This window comes from Marmota flaviventris, chromosome 8 (assembly GCF_047511675.1).
Source record: "Marmota flaviventris isolate mMarFla1 chromosome 8, mMarFla1.hap1, whole genome shotgun sequence".
Lineage (NCBI taxonomy): Eukaryota > Metazoa > Chordata > Mammalia > Rodentia > Sciuridae > Marmota > Marmota flaviventris.
The window spans coordinates 121,142,176-121,159,426 of record NC_092505.1 but is presented as its reverse complement, the minus strand read 5'-3'; the positions used below and the strand labels follow the sequence as shown (position 1 = coordinate 121,159,426).

The 17,251-nt window shown below is 40.2% G+C and overlaps 1 protein-coding gene across 1 annotated transcript in view; it reads left to right on the top strand.

Annotated features, from left to right (window-relative positions):
- The first annotated feature begins 238 nt into the window (after nt 1–238).
- The window catches only part of Atp1b3 (ATPase Na+/K+ transporting subunit beta 3), a 36,487-nt gene continuing 19,474 nt past the window's right edge, over nt 239–17,251 (top strand). The window contains exon 1 of the mRNA XM_027933856.3: nt 239–512. Coding sequence (XP_027789657.1) covers nt 404–512 — 109 coding nt within the window. The 5' untranslated portion in view covers nt 239–403. The remainder of the gene's footprint in view (nt 513–17,251) is intronic.

Sequence of the window (17,251 nt, the reverse complement as noted above, 5' to 3'; positions counted from 1 at the left end):
TGCTTGTCACTACGCCCTGCTGGTGTCTGAAGCTTGCTGCGCGGGACTCCCGCTCCCTCGCGCCGGGGCCCCGGGAGCCGAGGAGCCGGGCGGGCCGGGGGCGGGGCCTGCTGCCGCCTCGGGCTGCGCCCAGCCGCGGGCGGGCGGGGGGCGGCGGCGCGGGCGAGCGGCGCGGGGATTGGCTGCGGCGCGCGGAGACGTCAGGCTCCCGCGGCCCGAGCGGCCGCCCGGCCCGGCGCGGCGCAGTCGGCTCGAGTGCTCCCGGTGAGGAGGAGGTGTCCTCGGCTGTGCCGCCCTCCGCCGCCGTCGCCGGGCTGCGCCGCTAGAGCCGGGACGCGCCTCCGCGCTCCTCGCCGCCTGCACCCCCGCGGCCGCCGCTCCCCTCGCCGTCCGCACACCCACCATGACGAAGAATGAGAAGAAGTCCTTCAACCAGAGCCTGGCCGAGTGGAAGCTCTTCATCTACAACCCGACCACCGGAGAGTTCCTGGGGCGCACCGCCAAGAGCTGGGGTGAGCGGGCGGGCAGGCGGGCGGGCGCGGCTCGGGCCCCGCGGGCGCCCCCGGCCTGGGCGGCGGCGGAGCGAACGCGGCCCCATTCATTTCCCGCGGGGCCGGCCGGGCCGGTGCGGCTGCCGGCGGGGCGCGGCGTCGGTGGCTGCCCCGGCCTGACCGTCTCCTCCGCCCGCCGGAGCGGGGCGCACGTGCGGCCCGGCTTCCCGCCGCGAGCGGCGCCGGAAGCCGGGGACCCCCGCCGGGCCGGGCCGCGGGCGTACGGGGCCGAGCCCGGCCTCCTTTGTACCGAGCCGCCGGGGCCAGGCCGAGGCTCCCGGCGCGCGGAGCTGCTCAGGGACGCCAGACCGGCCCCTCGCCTGGGGAGAGGAAATTTCCACTCCCGCCGCTATCTTGTGACTCGTCCACGCCGCCACCCCGACGGGTCGCAGGAGTGCGAGTGAGTGAGTGAGCAGTGTGTGTGGGTTGCAGGGACATGTGGCGGTGAGCTAATCGCCCGAATACATTGTGCACGAACGTGCGCTTGAATTCCGATGCAGGAAAGGCCCGTAACAAGGTTGGTTCCTCCTCTTTTTAAATTGCTGCGGATTTCTTATAGATTTGCCTCTTCAGGGGAAAGTCAGTAATTCTTACAATTTTTTTTTTCTGTGCATTCAAAAGATGTGAGTGATGTCGTATGCCTGTTGTCTAGGGATCTCTTTGTTTTAAAAGAAATATTTAATCCATCTACTGGGGTACTGCTGCTTTAGGATGCCTTTTTGTTTGTAAAGTTATTACTGTGAAGATGGCCAAGTGCTTTTTTTTTTTTTTCCCCTTTTTTTTTTTTGGGTCTTACACTGAAGTAACTCATTTCACCTTTTTAAATCCCTTTGAAAAATATTTGGCTGGTGGATCTTGACACACCTTTACTTTGCTGGAGTTGAAAACTGTTCACATGTTTAAGAGAAGCATGAAGACAGTAAAGGATCTATGACTCAGAAAATAAACTTGCTGCCGACTGAAATGAGCTCCTCCAGGGTGGAAAGGAGACTTGAAGTTCTGTCACAAGCTGAAAGGGGCCTTGGAGGTTTTCCAGCCCAACCTTCACTTTAGAGATGAGAAAAATGAGACCCAGCGAGGTTGTGATTTTGACTGCATAAAATTACATATTCCGTAGAGCCAAGAAAAGAACCCAGTTCTCCTTTAATCCTAGTCCAGTGGTTGTATTATTTTACAGATGCCTTGCCTAACTACATGGTAATCACTCACGATTTTTATTTAAATTGCTATCTTCTTTTGGAAACACACTTGTGTGATGCAATAAATCTTGCATCCGGAGTTACATGGAAAAAAAATGAACACTTCCAGAGTTTAATTGTTTCTTGAGTGTATGAACTTTGTCCTGAAGAAATTTTTGAGTAGTGGAGACAAATTAATTTTTATAAGCTACCTTTGTTTTTTTCTCTGTTCCTCAGCATCTTTTTTTAGCATTGAGTATTTTCACTTTGTTAGAATGACCTTTTTTTTTTTTTTTTTAAAGTTCAGATAGTGCTCTTTAACCTTTGTATTTTATGATCTTGGAGTAGAGATTTTATTGGGAATATGCATTTAAATAGATAACGTGTACAAGTTTCAAAGTATAGGGCAGGGTGTAAGGGCTGTAATAGTACACACAAGTGAAGTTGGGATTCATTTTAGAAGGATTAAGACAAGATCTCTTTTCAGAGTTGATATTTGTTTGTTTTGCAGTACTGGGGGTTGAACCCAGGGGTGCTCTACCTCTTCTACATCTCCAGCCCTTTTTTATCTTTTGTTTTGAGACTAGACCAAATTGTCTTGAATTTGTGATCCTCCTGCCTCAACCTCTCAAGTAGCTGGGATTACAGGTGTGTGCCATTTTGTTTGGACAGTATTTATGTTACTCTTAAAAAACAAATAGTAAATCTCTTTATAACAATAATATTAAGCTATTGTAGAAAGGATAAAAGGTGACAATTAATCCATAATTTGTTCCCAGTGCAAGGGCATCCCTCTAAGGATGTGTGTTGGCCAGGGGTGAGGAGACTGAAGTCCATCCTCAGTTGGCCAGGCTGTGCTTCTGGAGCATGACTGGGTCTGCCTCAATGAGGAGTCCTCTGTTTTAATTCTCACAAAGGCAAGGTCACTTGGGAAACCTATGTGTCTTGTGGGACTGTCTGCTAGGAGAGGTACCTTTTTCTAATTCTCTTGTTGACCCTGCATAATATAAGCTAACTGCCTGATTTCATCACATAATGTTTCATATCTCTTTCTGAAAAGCATACATTTCATTTTTTTTTTTAATCAAAAGAGATCATTCTTCTGAGTATAACATGAACATCTTCCCATGTTATTTAAAGATCTACATTACTTTTTTTTTTTTTTTCTGGTACTGGGAATCAAACCCAGGGGTGCTTTACTTTACCATTGAGCTACATCCCCAGCCCTTTTTATTTTTTATTTTGAGACCAGATCTCATTAAGTTGCTTAGGGCCTTGCTTAGTTGACCACACCGGCCACAAACTTGGGATCCTCTTGCCTCTTCTTCACAAGTTGCTGGAATTACAGATGTACACCACTGTGTCTGGCTTCATGTCACCATTTTTATTGATATTTTTAAAAAATTTAGCTGACCACTGTCCCATTGCAATTAGATATGCTGTGATTTTTTTTTTTTTCCTTTCATTATTGTATGCTGGTCCTCCTGCCTTATATTTCCTTCCCCCTGGCATATTTGTTTTTGCGCATTTATGTCCTTGGATATATTTGTACTGGTACACCTTTCGTGTGTACCTTTTGTTGTGTTTTTTTGTTTTTGTTTTTGTTTTGTGGTACTGGGGATTGAACCCAGGGCCTTGTGCATGTAAGGCAAGCACTCTACCAACTCTTTGCATTTTGAATACATGTTGTCATAGTGCCTTCCTGGAAACCTCTGCAATTTATACTTCAACTGAAAGTTGAACTGAATATATAGTGGTATCTTATACCTTCATCAGCAAGGAAGGTATTCTTACCTGTGTTATTAATTTTAAAAACTTACAAAAAAGCTGGTGTGGTGGTGCATGCCTGTAATTCCAGTGGCTTAGGAGGCTGAGGCAGGTTGATTGCAGGTTTGAAGCCAGCCTCAGCAACATAGTGAGGCTGTAAGCAACCTAATGAGATCCTGTCTCAAAATAAAAAAGGGCTGAGGATCCTTGGTACCAAAAATCAAAACAAAACAAAAAAACTTATAAGAAAGCTCCCTTTTTCATTTGCACCAAAGTTTTATTCTAGTTTTCTTTTTGGCTCTCTCTTATTTATTTTCAGGGCAGGGGATCAAATTCAGGTTCTTGCACATGCTAGGCAGTTGCTCTTCCATTGAGCTATACCTTTAGCACCTCTCCTAATTCTTTAATCTTTTTTGGTAGGACTTTGCATTTATTTGTATTTTTCTTATCAAAATGTTCCAGTTTATTGACATTTAAAAAGAATTCTGATTTGGTCATCCAAGAAATGATAAATTAGGCACTTTATAAACTTGTAAATTTGATAATGCTGACTTTGCCTTCATGCTCATCAAGTGCATTCTTAGCCGGCTATGGCAGTGCATGCCTATAATCCCAGTGGCTCGGAAGGCTGAGGCAGGGAGGATTGCAAGTTCAAAATAAGCCTCAGCAAAAAGCGAGGCACTGAGCAATTTAGTGAGACCCTGTCTCTAAATAAAATACGATAAAAAGGGCTGGGGATGTGGCTCAGTGGTTGAGTGCCCCTGAGTTCAATCCCCAGTACCCCACCCCCCGCAAAAAAAAATTTTTAAAAAAAAAAGAGTGCACCCTTGGCAGTTGTTCTATCACTGAGTTACATCCCCAGTCATTGGCCCTTCTAAAAAACATTTTAAATCCTAAATTTAATGTAGGTGGTGGGAGGAAAAATTGTTATCATTTTGTTTTTAACCTTGTAAAACTGCCAGGTCTGCTGGTGTGTAGAGAAAGGTCTTCTGTCTCCACAATTTTATAAATATATTCACTTATAATCTGAGATCTTCCCCTCAAATATATTACATATATTAAAAAGCACCCATGAAAAATCAATTTTGCTGTAAACATTTTGGATAAAGTGAAAATATTGCATGTTACATCACAATTACTGTATTTAAAACAGCTATAGACAGATTTTGAGTGCTTTTATATTTGGCTAATAAATTATACTTGGTTATATTAGTTACAAAATGCTTATATGCACGTATGTCACCTCTTTTGATTTTCACAACAGCCCTCTAAAGCAGACTTGGTGGGTGATGGAAATATACTTAGAACTGGTATCTCAAACTGAACTATTGCATACTTATTAATACACATCAGGAATAAGTAGTTGCCATTTATGACAACACAGGACAAAGAAAATTTAGCGCCTACTGGCTGATGTTGCAAATATTAAATAACTTTGGTGCATGAAGTATAGTCATAGTCAAAGGAGTAAAAGAAGTTTAGAGATCATCTTGTGTTACTTAAACTAGGTAGAGGGCCATGTGTTGCAATTAACAATTTTTTAAAATGATGAAACAAAATAGTAAAAAATCAGGTTTATTATTTAATAGTTTTCTAAGAGTGTTGTTTCCTGAAATGTTTGCATATTTTTTTATATGCAGATATCCTGATGTAAGATACATTTCTTACTGTGGCTTCTAGTCAAAAAAGCTTGAAAGTCATTCATCTTGCCCAGTTCCCTCCTGTGAGCCACAGTTAAGAAATACATTCTGTGCAACAGGGTAAGAAAATTGAGGCTACAGATTTGCCAAAATTTACCCAGTGTGTTGGTGATAGAATAGGAACCTTGGACCTTCAGACTCCAAGGCCAGACCTTTTTCTTTTTCTTTTTAACTGTGCCATGAGGTGATAGCATTTAAAGACATCTGCTTGTGGGAGGGTTCTTTGGAGTTAATTAAGGTTTTCAATAAATGCTTTAGATTAACATTAACTAAAAACTTGAGATATTGGTTTCTAAGCATAGTGAGGATTCTAGACCAAAACTTAATTAGCACTTATATTTTGTTCATGTGCCTTTTCTTTTATTGTAGGTCCATGAAGTGCCATTTTCTCAATCATCTCCTCCCAATCTGGGTCATGCCTCAGTAAATTCTCTGCTCTGGAAGTCAGACTTCATCCCATCTTGGGTGTCTAACTGTAGTGGGGAAGACAAATGTGTACATTCTCCCAGTATCACCTTGTTTTATAAGGTGATATCCTATGCGAGTGACATTAATGCAACTTTACAAAAATATGCAGTGTTTGGAAAGTAACAGGACTTGCCGTACCTTGTGCATAGGTTGTAAATGCAGGCCATAGGTGGGTATAGTGGTGGCAGAGCAAGGCAGGGCATGTCCTGAGCCATCACCCAGAAGGAGCAAGACAACACTCCTTGGACTTTCCAGGAAGTAGTCCTATAGGGGAAGGGAGGGAGAGGGCTAAGTCTGTGTTGTGTTGTTTTCTGGGTACCATTGTAATTAGACTATGTTAGTGTGTGCCTTAATATAGTACAACTTTACCCTACCCCCAAAGTAATTCAGTTTTTAAAAATTGACTTTTTAATGTATATACATAGAATTAAACTAGTTCAGCTAAAAGGAAACTTGCTATCAATAGTAAAAACTTTTCCATAATTTATCATTATTTATTAAGGACCAATCATTTAACACTGACTGAAAACATTTTTTATATTATTATTTTCTAATTATACATTCATTATGTTGATTTTGAAGTGAAATCATCTGTAATCTTAAATCACTATAACCACTGTTAATTTTTTTTTCTTTTTGTGTGGTACTGGGGATTGAATCAAGGGCCTTGTGCATGTGAAGCAAGCATTCTACCAACTGAGCTATATACCCAGCCCCCACTGTTAACATTTTAACAGTCTTTTAAAACTGTATAAAGTTTTAAAATATGCAGTTAGCTGACTTTATCACTTAATGTCTAAAGAGAGTGGTTTTCCTTTGCCTTTGCTTAGAGATTGATATATTAGGTTTTTTCATAACCTTTGTGGTGACTTTCCAGATTTCCTGTTTAGAGTTACCTATTTTGGTGACTGATTACTATCTGTTGAGACTCCATATCTGCATGTGTAGTCATATGGCTTTTTTATATTACTGAAACCAGCTGCCTATCAGAAATCTTCAGTGCATATTTTATAGGTACCACTTCACGTAAATCTCCATTGCCCTCAGCATTCCTCAGCATGACATAAAAACTCTCACCTCTCTCTACCATTTCATGTAATTCTTTCCCACCTCTTCTGGCACTCTATCTTGGCTGACTATTTAGATGTTAGCTTGATCTCTGGAAAACTCCTTGAATTCCCCCTTTGCCTTAAGACTAGATTAACTATGTGGCTTTACGTAGTATGCTGCTCCTAGTTTACTAGACTGTAAACTGCCTCTTTTTCTTCTAGTTTCTTCTAGTTCTGGGATTGAACCCAAGGCCTTGGGCATGCCAGGCAAGCATACTACCTCTGAGCTACAACCCTAGCCCTCCTATAGGCTTCTTATACACATCTTGTCATCTTTGGTTCTCTAACACCTTGCCTGTCCTAGCAGTGAATAGAAATGTAATAAAAACTGTTTGAATGGATGAGCAGTATCATGAAATGTTCTTATGTGGTTAGTCTTCTGTAGTATTATTTTTAATGTTCTTAGTGTTTGATGGTATTGTGTCCCATGGTATGATCATGCTCCTAGTGTTTGGACAGTTGTTTTTTTGTTTTTCCCCCATAGTACTGATGGGTTTTCATAGAAGTTTTAGTGTTAAAAGAGCTCTGGTTCTATCCCCAGCACTCAGGGTGCCGGTACGGGGAGCTGAGAATTAATTCTACTTGGCCCATTAAGGGGAGACTCGGGCAAGTTTGTAACATGTCTGGGTTGTACATCTGGTAAGAATAACAGAACCAGGGTTCTTATCCAGGTCTCCAGCTTGCCGCTGTATTGTTTTGTTCAGCTTCTCCTGCTTTTATGAGAACCTCATAAAGTCCTTTTTGTTTTTTTCCCTTAAGTTACCTGATCTCAAATTTATTTTAATAGTATCCTTCTCTCCCTTATGGGGCGCTCTTACTAATCAGTCTGAAAAGACTTCTAGCTTAATGGCCTCCTACATACCTGTTTAAACTTTGTTACTGAGTCATTTGTGGAGCTAGCTCTCATTTGTGACTTCCTCTTAGTGTTGCACTGGCGCCATGGTAACTGACCTTCCTCCAAGGCATGCAGTACTTTTCTTATCATGGTTTCTAGCCTGTTGGCAGTATGTGGCCCATAAGAAGTGATTCTTGATGTACTCTATGCCTCCCTGCTCTCTACTTGTGGAGCCATTCCTTTCCTGCTCCCTTGTCTGCTCTTTTGTTTCCTGAATACCTATTTCCCAGGTGCTAACTTGGGTCTTGTTTTTATCTTTCCTGGCAATGGCAATCTAATAAAACAGTTGTCAGGACTGTTCACAAATTTTGCCTATCTCTTAGATTCCAGGCCCCTAATTATTTAGTTGGCTTCCTGTGTATCTCACAACTGTGAGAGAGAGAGGCTTAGGTGTCCTAACTAACTGCAGCTCTAGTACCATATATGTTGCCTATTAAACAGAGGTCATTCCCTTTCTTCCACTGAAATCCTGTATTTGTAATTTAAAAAATAACTTCACCGGCCTTTCTGTGATTTGGGTTCCAAACTTGGGTAAATTGTGCCAGTTTTGTATCCATAATATCTCTTCAATACCCCCATTGATATTCCTACAGTTTATTCAAGAATTAATTTTTTTCTGACCTTTTCACTATCTCTCCTTTTCCCCATGTTGGGAAAGTGTACATTCAGAGAATCCTTGGGGTGCTCACTTTTTTCCTAACTTCATAACCCTAGCCACCTGTTTCAAATCAACCCTCAGGTAACAATTCCATTAACCCTGTCCCCATTTTACCAGGAACTGATAGTGTGTTTTTCTTGTAAAATCTTAAAATATTTCAGAGCCAGCCTTAGCGAGGCCCTAAGCAACTCAGTGAGACCCTGTCTGTAAATAAAACCCGAGGATGTAGCTCAGTGGTTAAGCGCCCCTGGGTTCAATCACTAGCACCTAAATAATTAAATAAATCAAACAAACATGAAATGAAGATCTTTTTTTAAAGTTGTTTCAATTCAAATAGATAATTGACTTTCTGACTTTCATCTTTTTTTTACAAAAGTGTGGTATCTAGGGAAGGAGGACTCTTAAGCTCCTGAGCATTTCCAAAAAGATCCAAGCAGTCAGTTGGAATCTATGTAACCTTGCTGCTGTCAGATTATTTCTAAGGCTCAAACTTTAATCATGCTGCAACCCACACCCCAAAATTGGTTGGATCCCCAATGCTTTATCTAAGTTTAAGTAAGTTCCAGACAGTGTGGCATTCAAGACTTCTTCTACATCGGCTTGGAAATAAGTTTCCAACCTTATAACCTGTCATTTCCCACCTCATCACACACCCCATGTAGTAGGCAAATAGATGTATCTAATGCCCTGGGTCTGGAACTGCCACTTTGTTCCCTTCCTCATCCTCTTCATTCTCTGCACATTAATTCTTCCCTATTTCTTCACAGGCCTGGTTTGAATGTCAGCTCTGCTGTAAGTCTTCTCTGATTTACTCTAATGATAAGTGAAAATAATACCATTTATTTCCTATAACATCTTCCCCAACCCGTAGTACTGGGGATTGAACCCAGGGCTATATTACCCCCGAGCTATGCCTCCAGCTCTTTATTTTTTATTTTGAGACAGGGCCTCTCTAGGTTGAAGCTAAAGCTGGGCTCAAACTTGGAATCCTCATGCCTTAGCCTCCTGAGTTGCTGGAATTATAATCATGCACCATGTCTAGCACACCCATATCTTATCTTAGATGTGTGTACAGGCATACATACATTGCTTCTACTAACTAGATGTTCTCAGCAGGATTTGCATCTACATTTTATTCCATACAGTATCTAGTACATAGTAAGCACTTAATATTTTCTTGATGAACAAATTGTCATTTAATCAGTTTCAGTTTGTGATTCATCTAGTCCTTGGGTTAAACTTGAGGCTTAACTGTAAAAATTTTATTTGTGGAGTTCATCATATAGGAAGGCATAATTCTGTCACGCAGATCATCATGAACTCTGTTTCCTTCAATTTCTAATTCATTTTGAAGTTTCTAGATAGAGCATTGTTCTAAAAGTGAGCCTGTCAGTATACATATTTTAAATTCACTGTCATACTCAGCTTCTTTTCTGGGTAACCATTGTTAACTGTGTAGTGCTTTTTAAGCAATATATGGTGTATCTACTTTAGGTAGAAGTCTGGCAGTTTCTTGTAAAAAAACAAATACACACCTACTCCCTGAGCAAGCATTTCTACTCTTAGGTGTTTATCCAAGAGAAATGAAAACATAGGTCCTCAAAAACATTTGTACAAGAATGTTCATAGTGGCTCTATTCATAATAGTCCCAAACTGGAAACAGCCCAAGTTTCCATCAGCAGGAAAATGGATAAACTGGTATGTCTAAATAATGGAATACTACTCAATGGTAAAAAGAAAAGATAGGCAGGACAATGGCTGAATCTCACAATTAGTCTGAATAGGAAGAAAGCTTTACTGAAGAGATAGATGATTTTGTTTCTGTGAAATTCTAAAACCAGCAACACTTACCAGTACACTGGAAAAAAGTACAGAATGATGGTTGCTTCTAGGGTGAGTGGGTGTGGGGACTGATTGGAAGAGATGTGGAGGAAATTTCAGGGATAGCATTCTGTATCTTGAGGGTTTTTTTTTTTTTTTAATATTTTTTAGTTGTAGTGGACACAAAACCTTTATTTTATTTATTTATTTATATGTGGTATTGAGGATCGAACCCAGTGCCTTGCACATGCTAGGAGAGCGCTCTACCGCTGAGCCACAACATCAGCCCCATTGAAGAGGGGTTTTGACCATATATATGGATGCATTTGTCAAAAACCATTGAATGGTACATTTCACTGAATGTAAATTTATTCCTAAATTCTAGTTAGTATGCATGTTGAAGTGTTTTGGGGGTAAAGTATACTGCCATCTGCAACTTGAAATGCATCCAAAAAATGACACAAGTATAGTAAAATGTTTATAGACTCTAGGCGCTTTTATGGGTGTTCACTGTTACATTTCATTCATATGCTTTTCTGTGCATTTGTAAATATTACTAATTGAGAAATAATTATGAATACCTTTCTTTTGATTGTCTTTACCAATCTCAGTCCTCCTATAGGAGATTTATCAGTTTTTCTTTTTTTGGTACTGGGAATTGAACTCGGGGGCACTCAACCACTGAGCCACATCCCCAGCCCTATTTTGTATCTTATTTAGAGGCAGGGTCTCACTGAGTTGCTTTGGACCTTGCCAGGTTGCTGAGGCTGGCTTTGAATTCATGATCCTCCTGTCTCAGCCTCCCGAGTCACTGGGATTACAAGCTGATGTTTATCAGTTTTTCTATAAGTCCTGTTTCAGTGCATTCATACAAATGTTTATAAATGGGTACATATGGGATATGTAGGAAGAAGTAGTTTATCTTTCCCCACTTTTACATGAGAAATAGGAAAATTACATGTTGTGGAACTTTTTCTTTTTCATTTAATGTGTCTTGGCTGTGTTTCCATGTCAGTATATACAGATTTGTCTCATTCCTTTGAATAATTACATAATATTTCAGAGTATGGCAACTTGACACACACACATATATAAATACATGTATAGATAGATAGATAGATAGGAATTTCCTTTTTTCCCCCCAGCTGGCACTGAGGGTTGAATCCATGGGCACTCTACCACTAAGCTGCATCCTATGTCCTTTTTATTTTTTATTTTGAGACAGGGTATCATTATGTTGCCCAGGCTGGTCTCAAACTTGCAGTCCTCCTGCCTCAGCCTGCTAAGAAGCTGGAATTTCAGGAATGTGCCACTATACCTGGATATGGAGATTTTATATATATATATATATATATATATATATATATATATATATATATATATATATATATATATATATAAAATATTTTCCAGCTTAAACACTACTCTGTGCAAGTGTGTGAACAAGTATATACAATTTTTCTAGGGTAAATAAATTGAGAAGTGGAATCTCCAGTTGTATAGTATATGCTTATTTTTATTGTTAGTAGGTTGTGCTCCAAAAAAGCTATACAAACTTAAACTCCTACCAACACTGGGTAAGGGTATCTGTTTTCTCTTCAATTTTTTTAGTAGTAGATATTATAACTCTTGAAAATTTTTTCCATTTTGATGGAGTGATGGTATCTGGCTGATTTGATTTGTAATATTTCTTTTTTAATTTTAATTTGTTATATATGACAATAATGCATTACAATTCATATTACACATATAGAGCACAATTTTTCATATTTCTGGTTGTACACAAAGTAGAGTTGCATCCTTCGTGTCTTCCTGCATGTACTTAGGGTAATGATGACGATCGCATTCCACTATCTTTCCTACCCCTATAACCCCCTCCTTCCCCTTTTTCCCTTTGCCCTGTCTAGAGTTCATTTAATCCTCGCCCTCACACACAGCGTATTATGAATCAGCATCCTTAAATCGGAGAAATCATTCAGCATTTGGTTTTTTGGGATTGGCTAATTTCACTTAACATTGTATTCTCCAGCTCTATCCATTTACCTGCAAATGCCATGATTTTATTCTCTTTTAATGCTGAATAATATTCCATTATGTCTATATACCACATTTTGTTTATCCATTCATCTACTGAAGGGCATTTAGGTTGGATAGAGCACTAATCTCTAGAATATATAAAGAACTCAAGAAATCTTAACACCAAAAAAAACAAATAACCCAATCAATAAATGGGCCAAGAACTGAACAGACACTTCTCAGAAGAAGATATACAATCAATCAACAAATACATGAAAAACTGTTCAACGTCTCTAGCAATTAGAGAAATGCAAAGCAAAACTACTCTAAGATTTCATCTCACTCCAGTCAGAATGGCAGTTATCAAGAATACAAACAACAGTAAGTGTTGGTGAGGATGTGGGGGAAAAGGCACACTCATACATTGCTGGTAGGACTGCAAATTGGTACAGCCAATATGGAAAGCAGTATGGAGAATCTTTGGAAAACTAGGAATGGAACCACCATTTGACCCAGCTATCCCACTCCTTGGTCTATACCCAAAGGACATACTACAGGGACACAGCCACATCAGTGTTTGTAGCAGCACAATATTTCTGATATCTACAACTAAGCATATTTTTGTTTGCTCGGTTTCCATTTCTTTACAATGCCTGCAGTCTTTTGATTGTTTTTCTTTGGTATTATGTTCTCACGGGTCTAAGGGCATTTTGATATGCCTTGGATATTAATCCTTTATTGTCCTGCTGAATGTTCTTTATTTTCGCCTGCGTCCTGCACAGGCAATGGAAATGGGAATGGGCTGGCTACGAAATAAAAGCTAAGAAAAATAGAACAATGAGAAAACCACAACATAGAAAATATTTTCAGAAAGTGTGGTGGGAAGCTGATCATATGGATCAAGTATCTATATTACAAAGCAAAATGGAGCCCGAGCTTGCTATTTATATCGGGGAACAAAAAGGTTATAGATGGGCTGTCCAGTTCCCAAAGGGTTACTTACACCCATCTCCAGAGCTACTATGAGGGATCTTCCTAGTAGAGCCAAGATAAAGGTCGTGTGCCTTGGGCAGTCTATTGCTTGGGAGAGCCACGGATAGTTCCCAAGGTTAAACCTAAAATTTCCCTGGCTGCCATACTGATAGAAGACCCTCAAGTAATTCATGGGTGGCTTCCTGCACTTTATAGTTCCTTGCTTATCATTTTGCTCTCTCATATCATGACTCTTTTTCTTTACAGCATAAGGATTCTTCCCACCCACCCACCCCCAGCACTGGGCACTGGATCCAGGATGCTCTACCACTGAGCTGCATCCCCAGCACTTTTTATTTTTTTATCTTGAGTTAGGGTCCATGCTGGCCTGGAATTTGATCCTCCCACCTCTTCTTAGTAGTAGCTAGGATTACAGGTGAGCACCACTGCACCTAGCTTTGTCTTAAATATGTCGAGAACTTTTAAAAGTGAAAAATAAACAGTTATATTAGCTTTTTTTCTGGAATTTGTTCCATGAATTTGATCTTTTTTTTTTTTCTCAATACCATATTTTTCTTCAGCAACAATAAAAGGAAATGAAGACAGTATAGCTAAAACTCAAATTTTCCTTGTCCATGTCCCAGAACATAATGCTTATTTAGAGGTAATACCTCTTATTTAGAGGTTACCACTATGTATGAATTTTATTTGTAAGTTTCTGGCCCATCAACACTTTATATAATGTATTTTTAGAATTCTGCAACTCTCTTTGAGTGTTTCACACTTAAACATGTGGCTGTGCATCATTCTGAGGTTACTTTATTCCTCCTGGGGTTTTTGAGACCTATTTTATTCTTTTTAGAATTTCTGTTGAGTTGGGCATGGTGGCACATGCCTGTAATCACAGCGGCTCAGGAGCCTGAGGCAGAAGGATCCTGAGTTCAAAGCCAGCCTTAGCAACTTACTGAGGCCCTAAGAAACTCTTGGTTGAATTTGGTAGTTTTTTTCTATTGGATTATTTTATCTTGAATGCTTGATAATTGTTGGTTGGTTCTATAGTCCTTCTCTTTGGCCTTTCCTGTCATCATTCAGTGGTGGCTGGAGCTGTGTAACCACAGATGGTCTAGTTGTATAGGTGCTCTGCTAGCATGGCCCATCCAGGACATTGCCTAATTTTCCTGCTTCATATTCATGGTCCTGCTTCTGTTGTGAGTTGCATGGCATGGGTGCATTGCAGGAGGAGCAGAATTCCTCTCCGCTGGCTGCTCCTGCTGTACTTCTGCTTCTCAGCCTAGTGCCTGACCCAGAGCTGTCTGAGCTTTCCATCTTGTGAGCCAGCTTACCTTTCTCTGGGAGGCCTTCTCTGGTGAAATCCCCTTCCTTCCTCTCCCTGCTAGAGGCAGTTCCTCCACCCCCAACTTCCACTTGATATCTGTAATTCTTTGCTTATGTATCTGTCAATTGTGACGCTTGAGCTATTGGAGAGGTGGAACAGAACTTATTCATGTAAATGTCTGTCACTGAAGAATAACACAGAATGTGAGTTCTTGAGTAGAAAAGATAACACAGCTTAAGCTTCCTGGGAGAGCAGGCCAGGTGAGGTACCATATAGAGGTACTGGCTTAGTGTTAGGTTAATTTTAGGCAAGTGATCTTTTTAGTTTTTCTACATTATAGTGATTATAATGTATAAAATGTGTGTGCATACATCTATATGTCTACTATATTTTATTATAAGAATAGTACGTGTATAAAAATGCATGCTTTCTTTCAGTGAAGAATACTTTTTTTTTTTTTTTTTTAATAAACAAAGAGTGATGTCACAACTGGATATTCCTATGTGAAACACTGAAGGTGAACCCATGCCACAAACCATATACAAAAATAAACTGAATAGGTCAGTTAGGAAGTTAAGAGTTAAAACCATGAAATTCTTGGAAGTAAACAAATGCAAATCTTCCTGGTGTTGGATTAGGCAGTGGTGTTATAGCTACAACAATAGAAGCACAGGGATTTAAAGAAAAAATAGGTATATTGGACTTCATCAAGACTAAGAATTTTCTATTTTAAGAGGGACCATCATGAGAATGAAAAGACAGCTCACAAATAATAATAGAAAATGATCTGGGTGGCTCAAACCTGAAATCCCAGTTAACCAGCTACTTGGGTGGCTGAGGCTGAGGATTGCAAGGCCAGCTCCAGCCAGTTATCAAGACCCTGTCTCAAAATAAAATTTTAAAAAGGACTGTGGACATAATGTAGCTCATTGGTACCATGCCTTCGTGGTACATGTGAGGCCTGGGGGTTTGATCCCCAGTACCCAAGGGAAAGAACCTGATAAGAGGCTTACGTCTACAGTGTATAAAGAATTCTATAATAAAAAAATTAATAACCAAATTTAAAAATGGGCAAAGGGTCTGAATAGACATTTCTCAAAAAAAGATATGCAAATGCCATAAGTTCCTGAAAAAAGATGCTCAACATCATTCATCTTTAGCAGTGTTGATAAGGATGTGGAGAAATTGGAACCCTGCTGGTAGAAATGTAAAATACACACTTCCAAAAACAGAATTTTCTGAGTAATGGGAGGGTCTTCGTTTTGCTAAGGAGTTGACTCTTAGCAACTAGTTTACTTCAGGGTGGAGGCTGGTCCCCAGAAAGACCAGCCAAGTCCCAGTAGGATTGGGTCTTTGAGGCAGCCAGACTTCCAGGGAGGGCAGGAGAAGGGGTTGGGAATTGAGTGCAGTCATGCAGCCCTCAAGTCCATCTGTCATACCTCCATAATGAGACCCCAGTCACATTGACACGTAAGTGGAGCTACCAGGTTGGGAGACTTGTGCTGGGAGGGAGAGGGCAAAAAAGTTGTATTGTCTTCCAGACCTTACGCTGTATGTTTCCTTTGTAATAAAATTGTAATCCTAAATCCAGCTTTTTGCTAAATTCTGTTATTTTTCTAGTGTCTGATATAACCCGAGGGGGCAGTAGGCACCTCCTAGATTGGTAGCTGGGGCACCTCTGCAGTGGAAGACAAGCCCTTGGCTCTCATAGTGCGGGGATTGAATTTTATAAGCAGGTGGGATTGAAACAGGAGAGGGCCTATTTCTCCTTTTCCTGGATGACACAGGGTAAACCGTGGCCTGAGAGCAGAAACGGATTTTAAAAACTAGGGCTTCTCAAGAATAGCAGTGAAGAAAGGGAGGAGGGTCAGTGCCTCTGAAAGAGAAGACATTGTTAGTGGTTGGATTGCTGTTCTACTGTGTGCTCTTAGATCTCAAAGGGAAAATAAAGAAGTAGCATTTGTGCTTCTGTACTGTAGGAATTACAGTGTGAAATAGAAAAATGCTGATAACTGCATTAAACTGCAGTATTTGAGAATGTCTTTGGTTGTGATTTTTGTTGACCTTAAATTACTTACTTAACTACCAATGTCTGTGTTAGTTTCTTTTCTTGGGTAATGACTTCAGGAAATTTGGAGGATTTTAAACTAGGGAGCATTAGTAATAACAATACCTGCTGTTCATTGTTTCCCTCTTAATCTAGTAGCAGCAGAGCAGACATGCTGGCACACTGAAGAGGTACCACTTTCACTGTCCTTGAGGACCCCAGTGTTTGGGTTAAGCCCCATCAGCCCACTGAGCTTCAAGTTTACCCTGAGGTTAAGAGCAGCAATTTACAACTTCTTTTTTAAATTTCTGGTTATTTTTTTTTTCTCTTCATAGGGAGGAGGAGGAGTTTAAGTTGATAAAGTATCACTACACTTATGAGTGGTCTTCATATACTTATAAGAGATTAGTTCTAATTTTTTTAAGTTTTGGGTTCACAAATTTTTTCAAATAGGGAGAACTCGCTTCAGTGCTTAAAGTAACTATTAGTAGACACTAGTGTATGGCATCAGATGTTGACGTGGCCATTGCTGATTTGTATATATGGTTTATGATATAACTCATTTTAGGAAGCTTTAGAAGTTGTTTTTTTATCGTATAATGATTCTTTTAAACACAGATTTGGGAACAGCTTATTCATGTCTGCTTTCTATTTAGTTATTTTGTAACTTATAAATTTCATTTACATTATTTTTCCTGTAAATTTAAAATCAAAATTTTGAAAGTAGTGTAA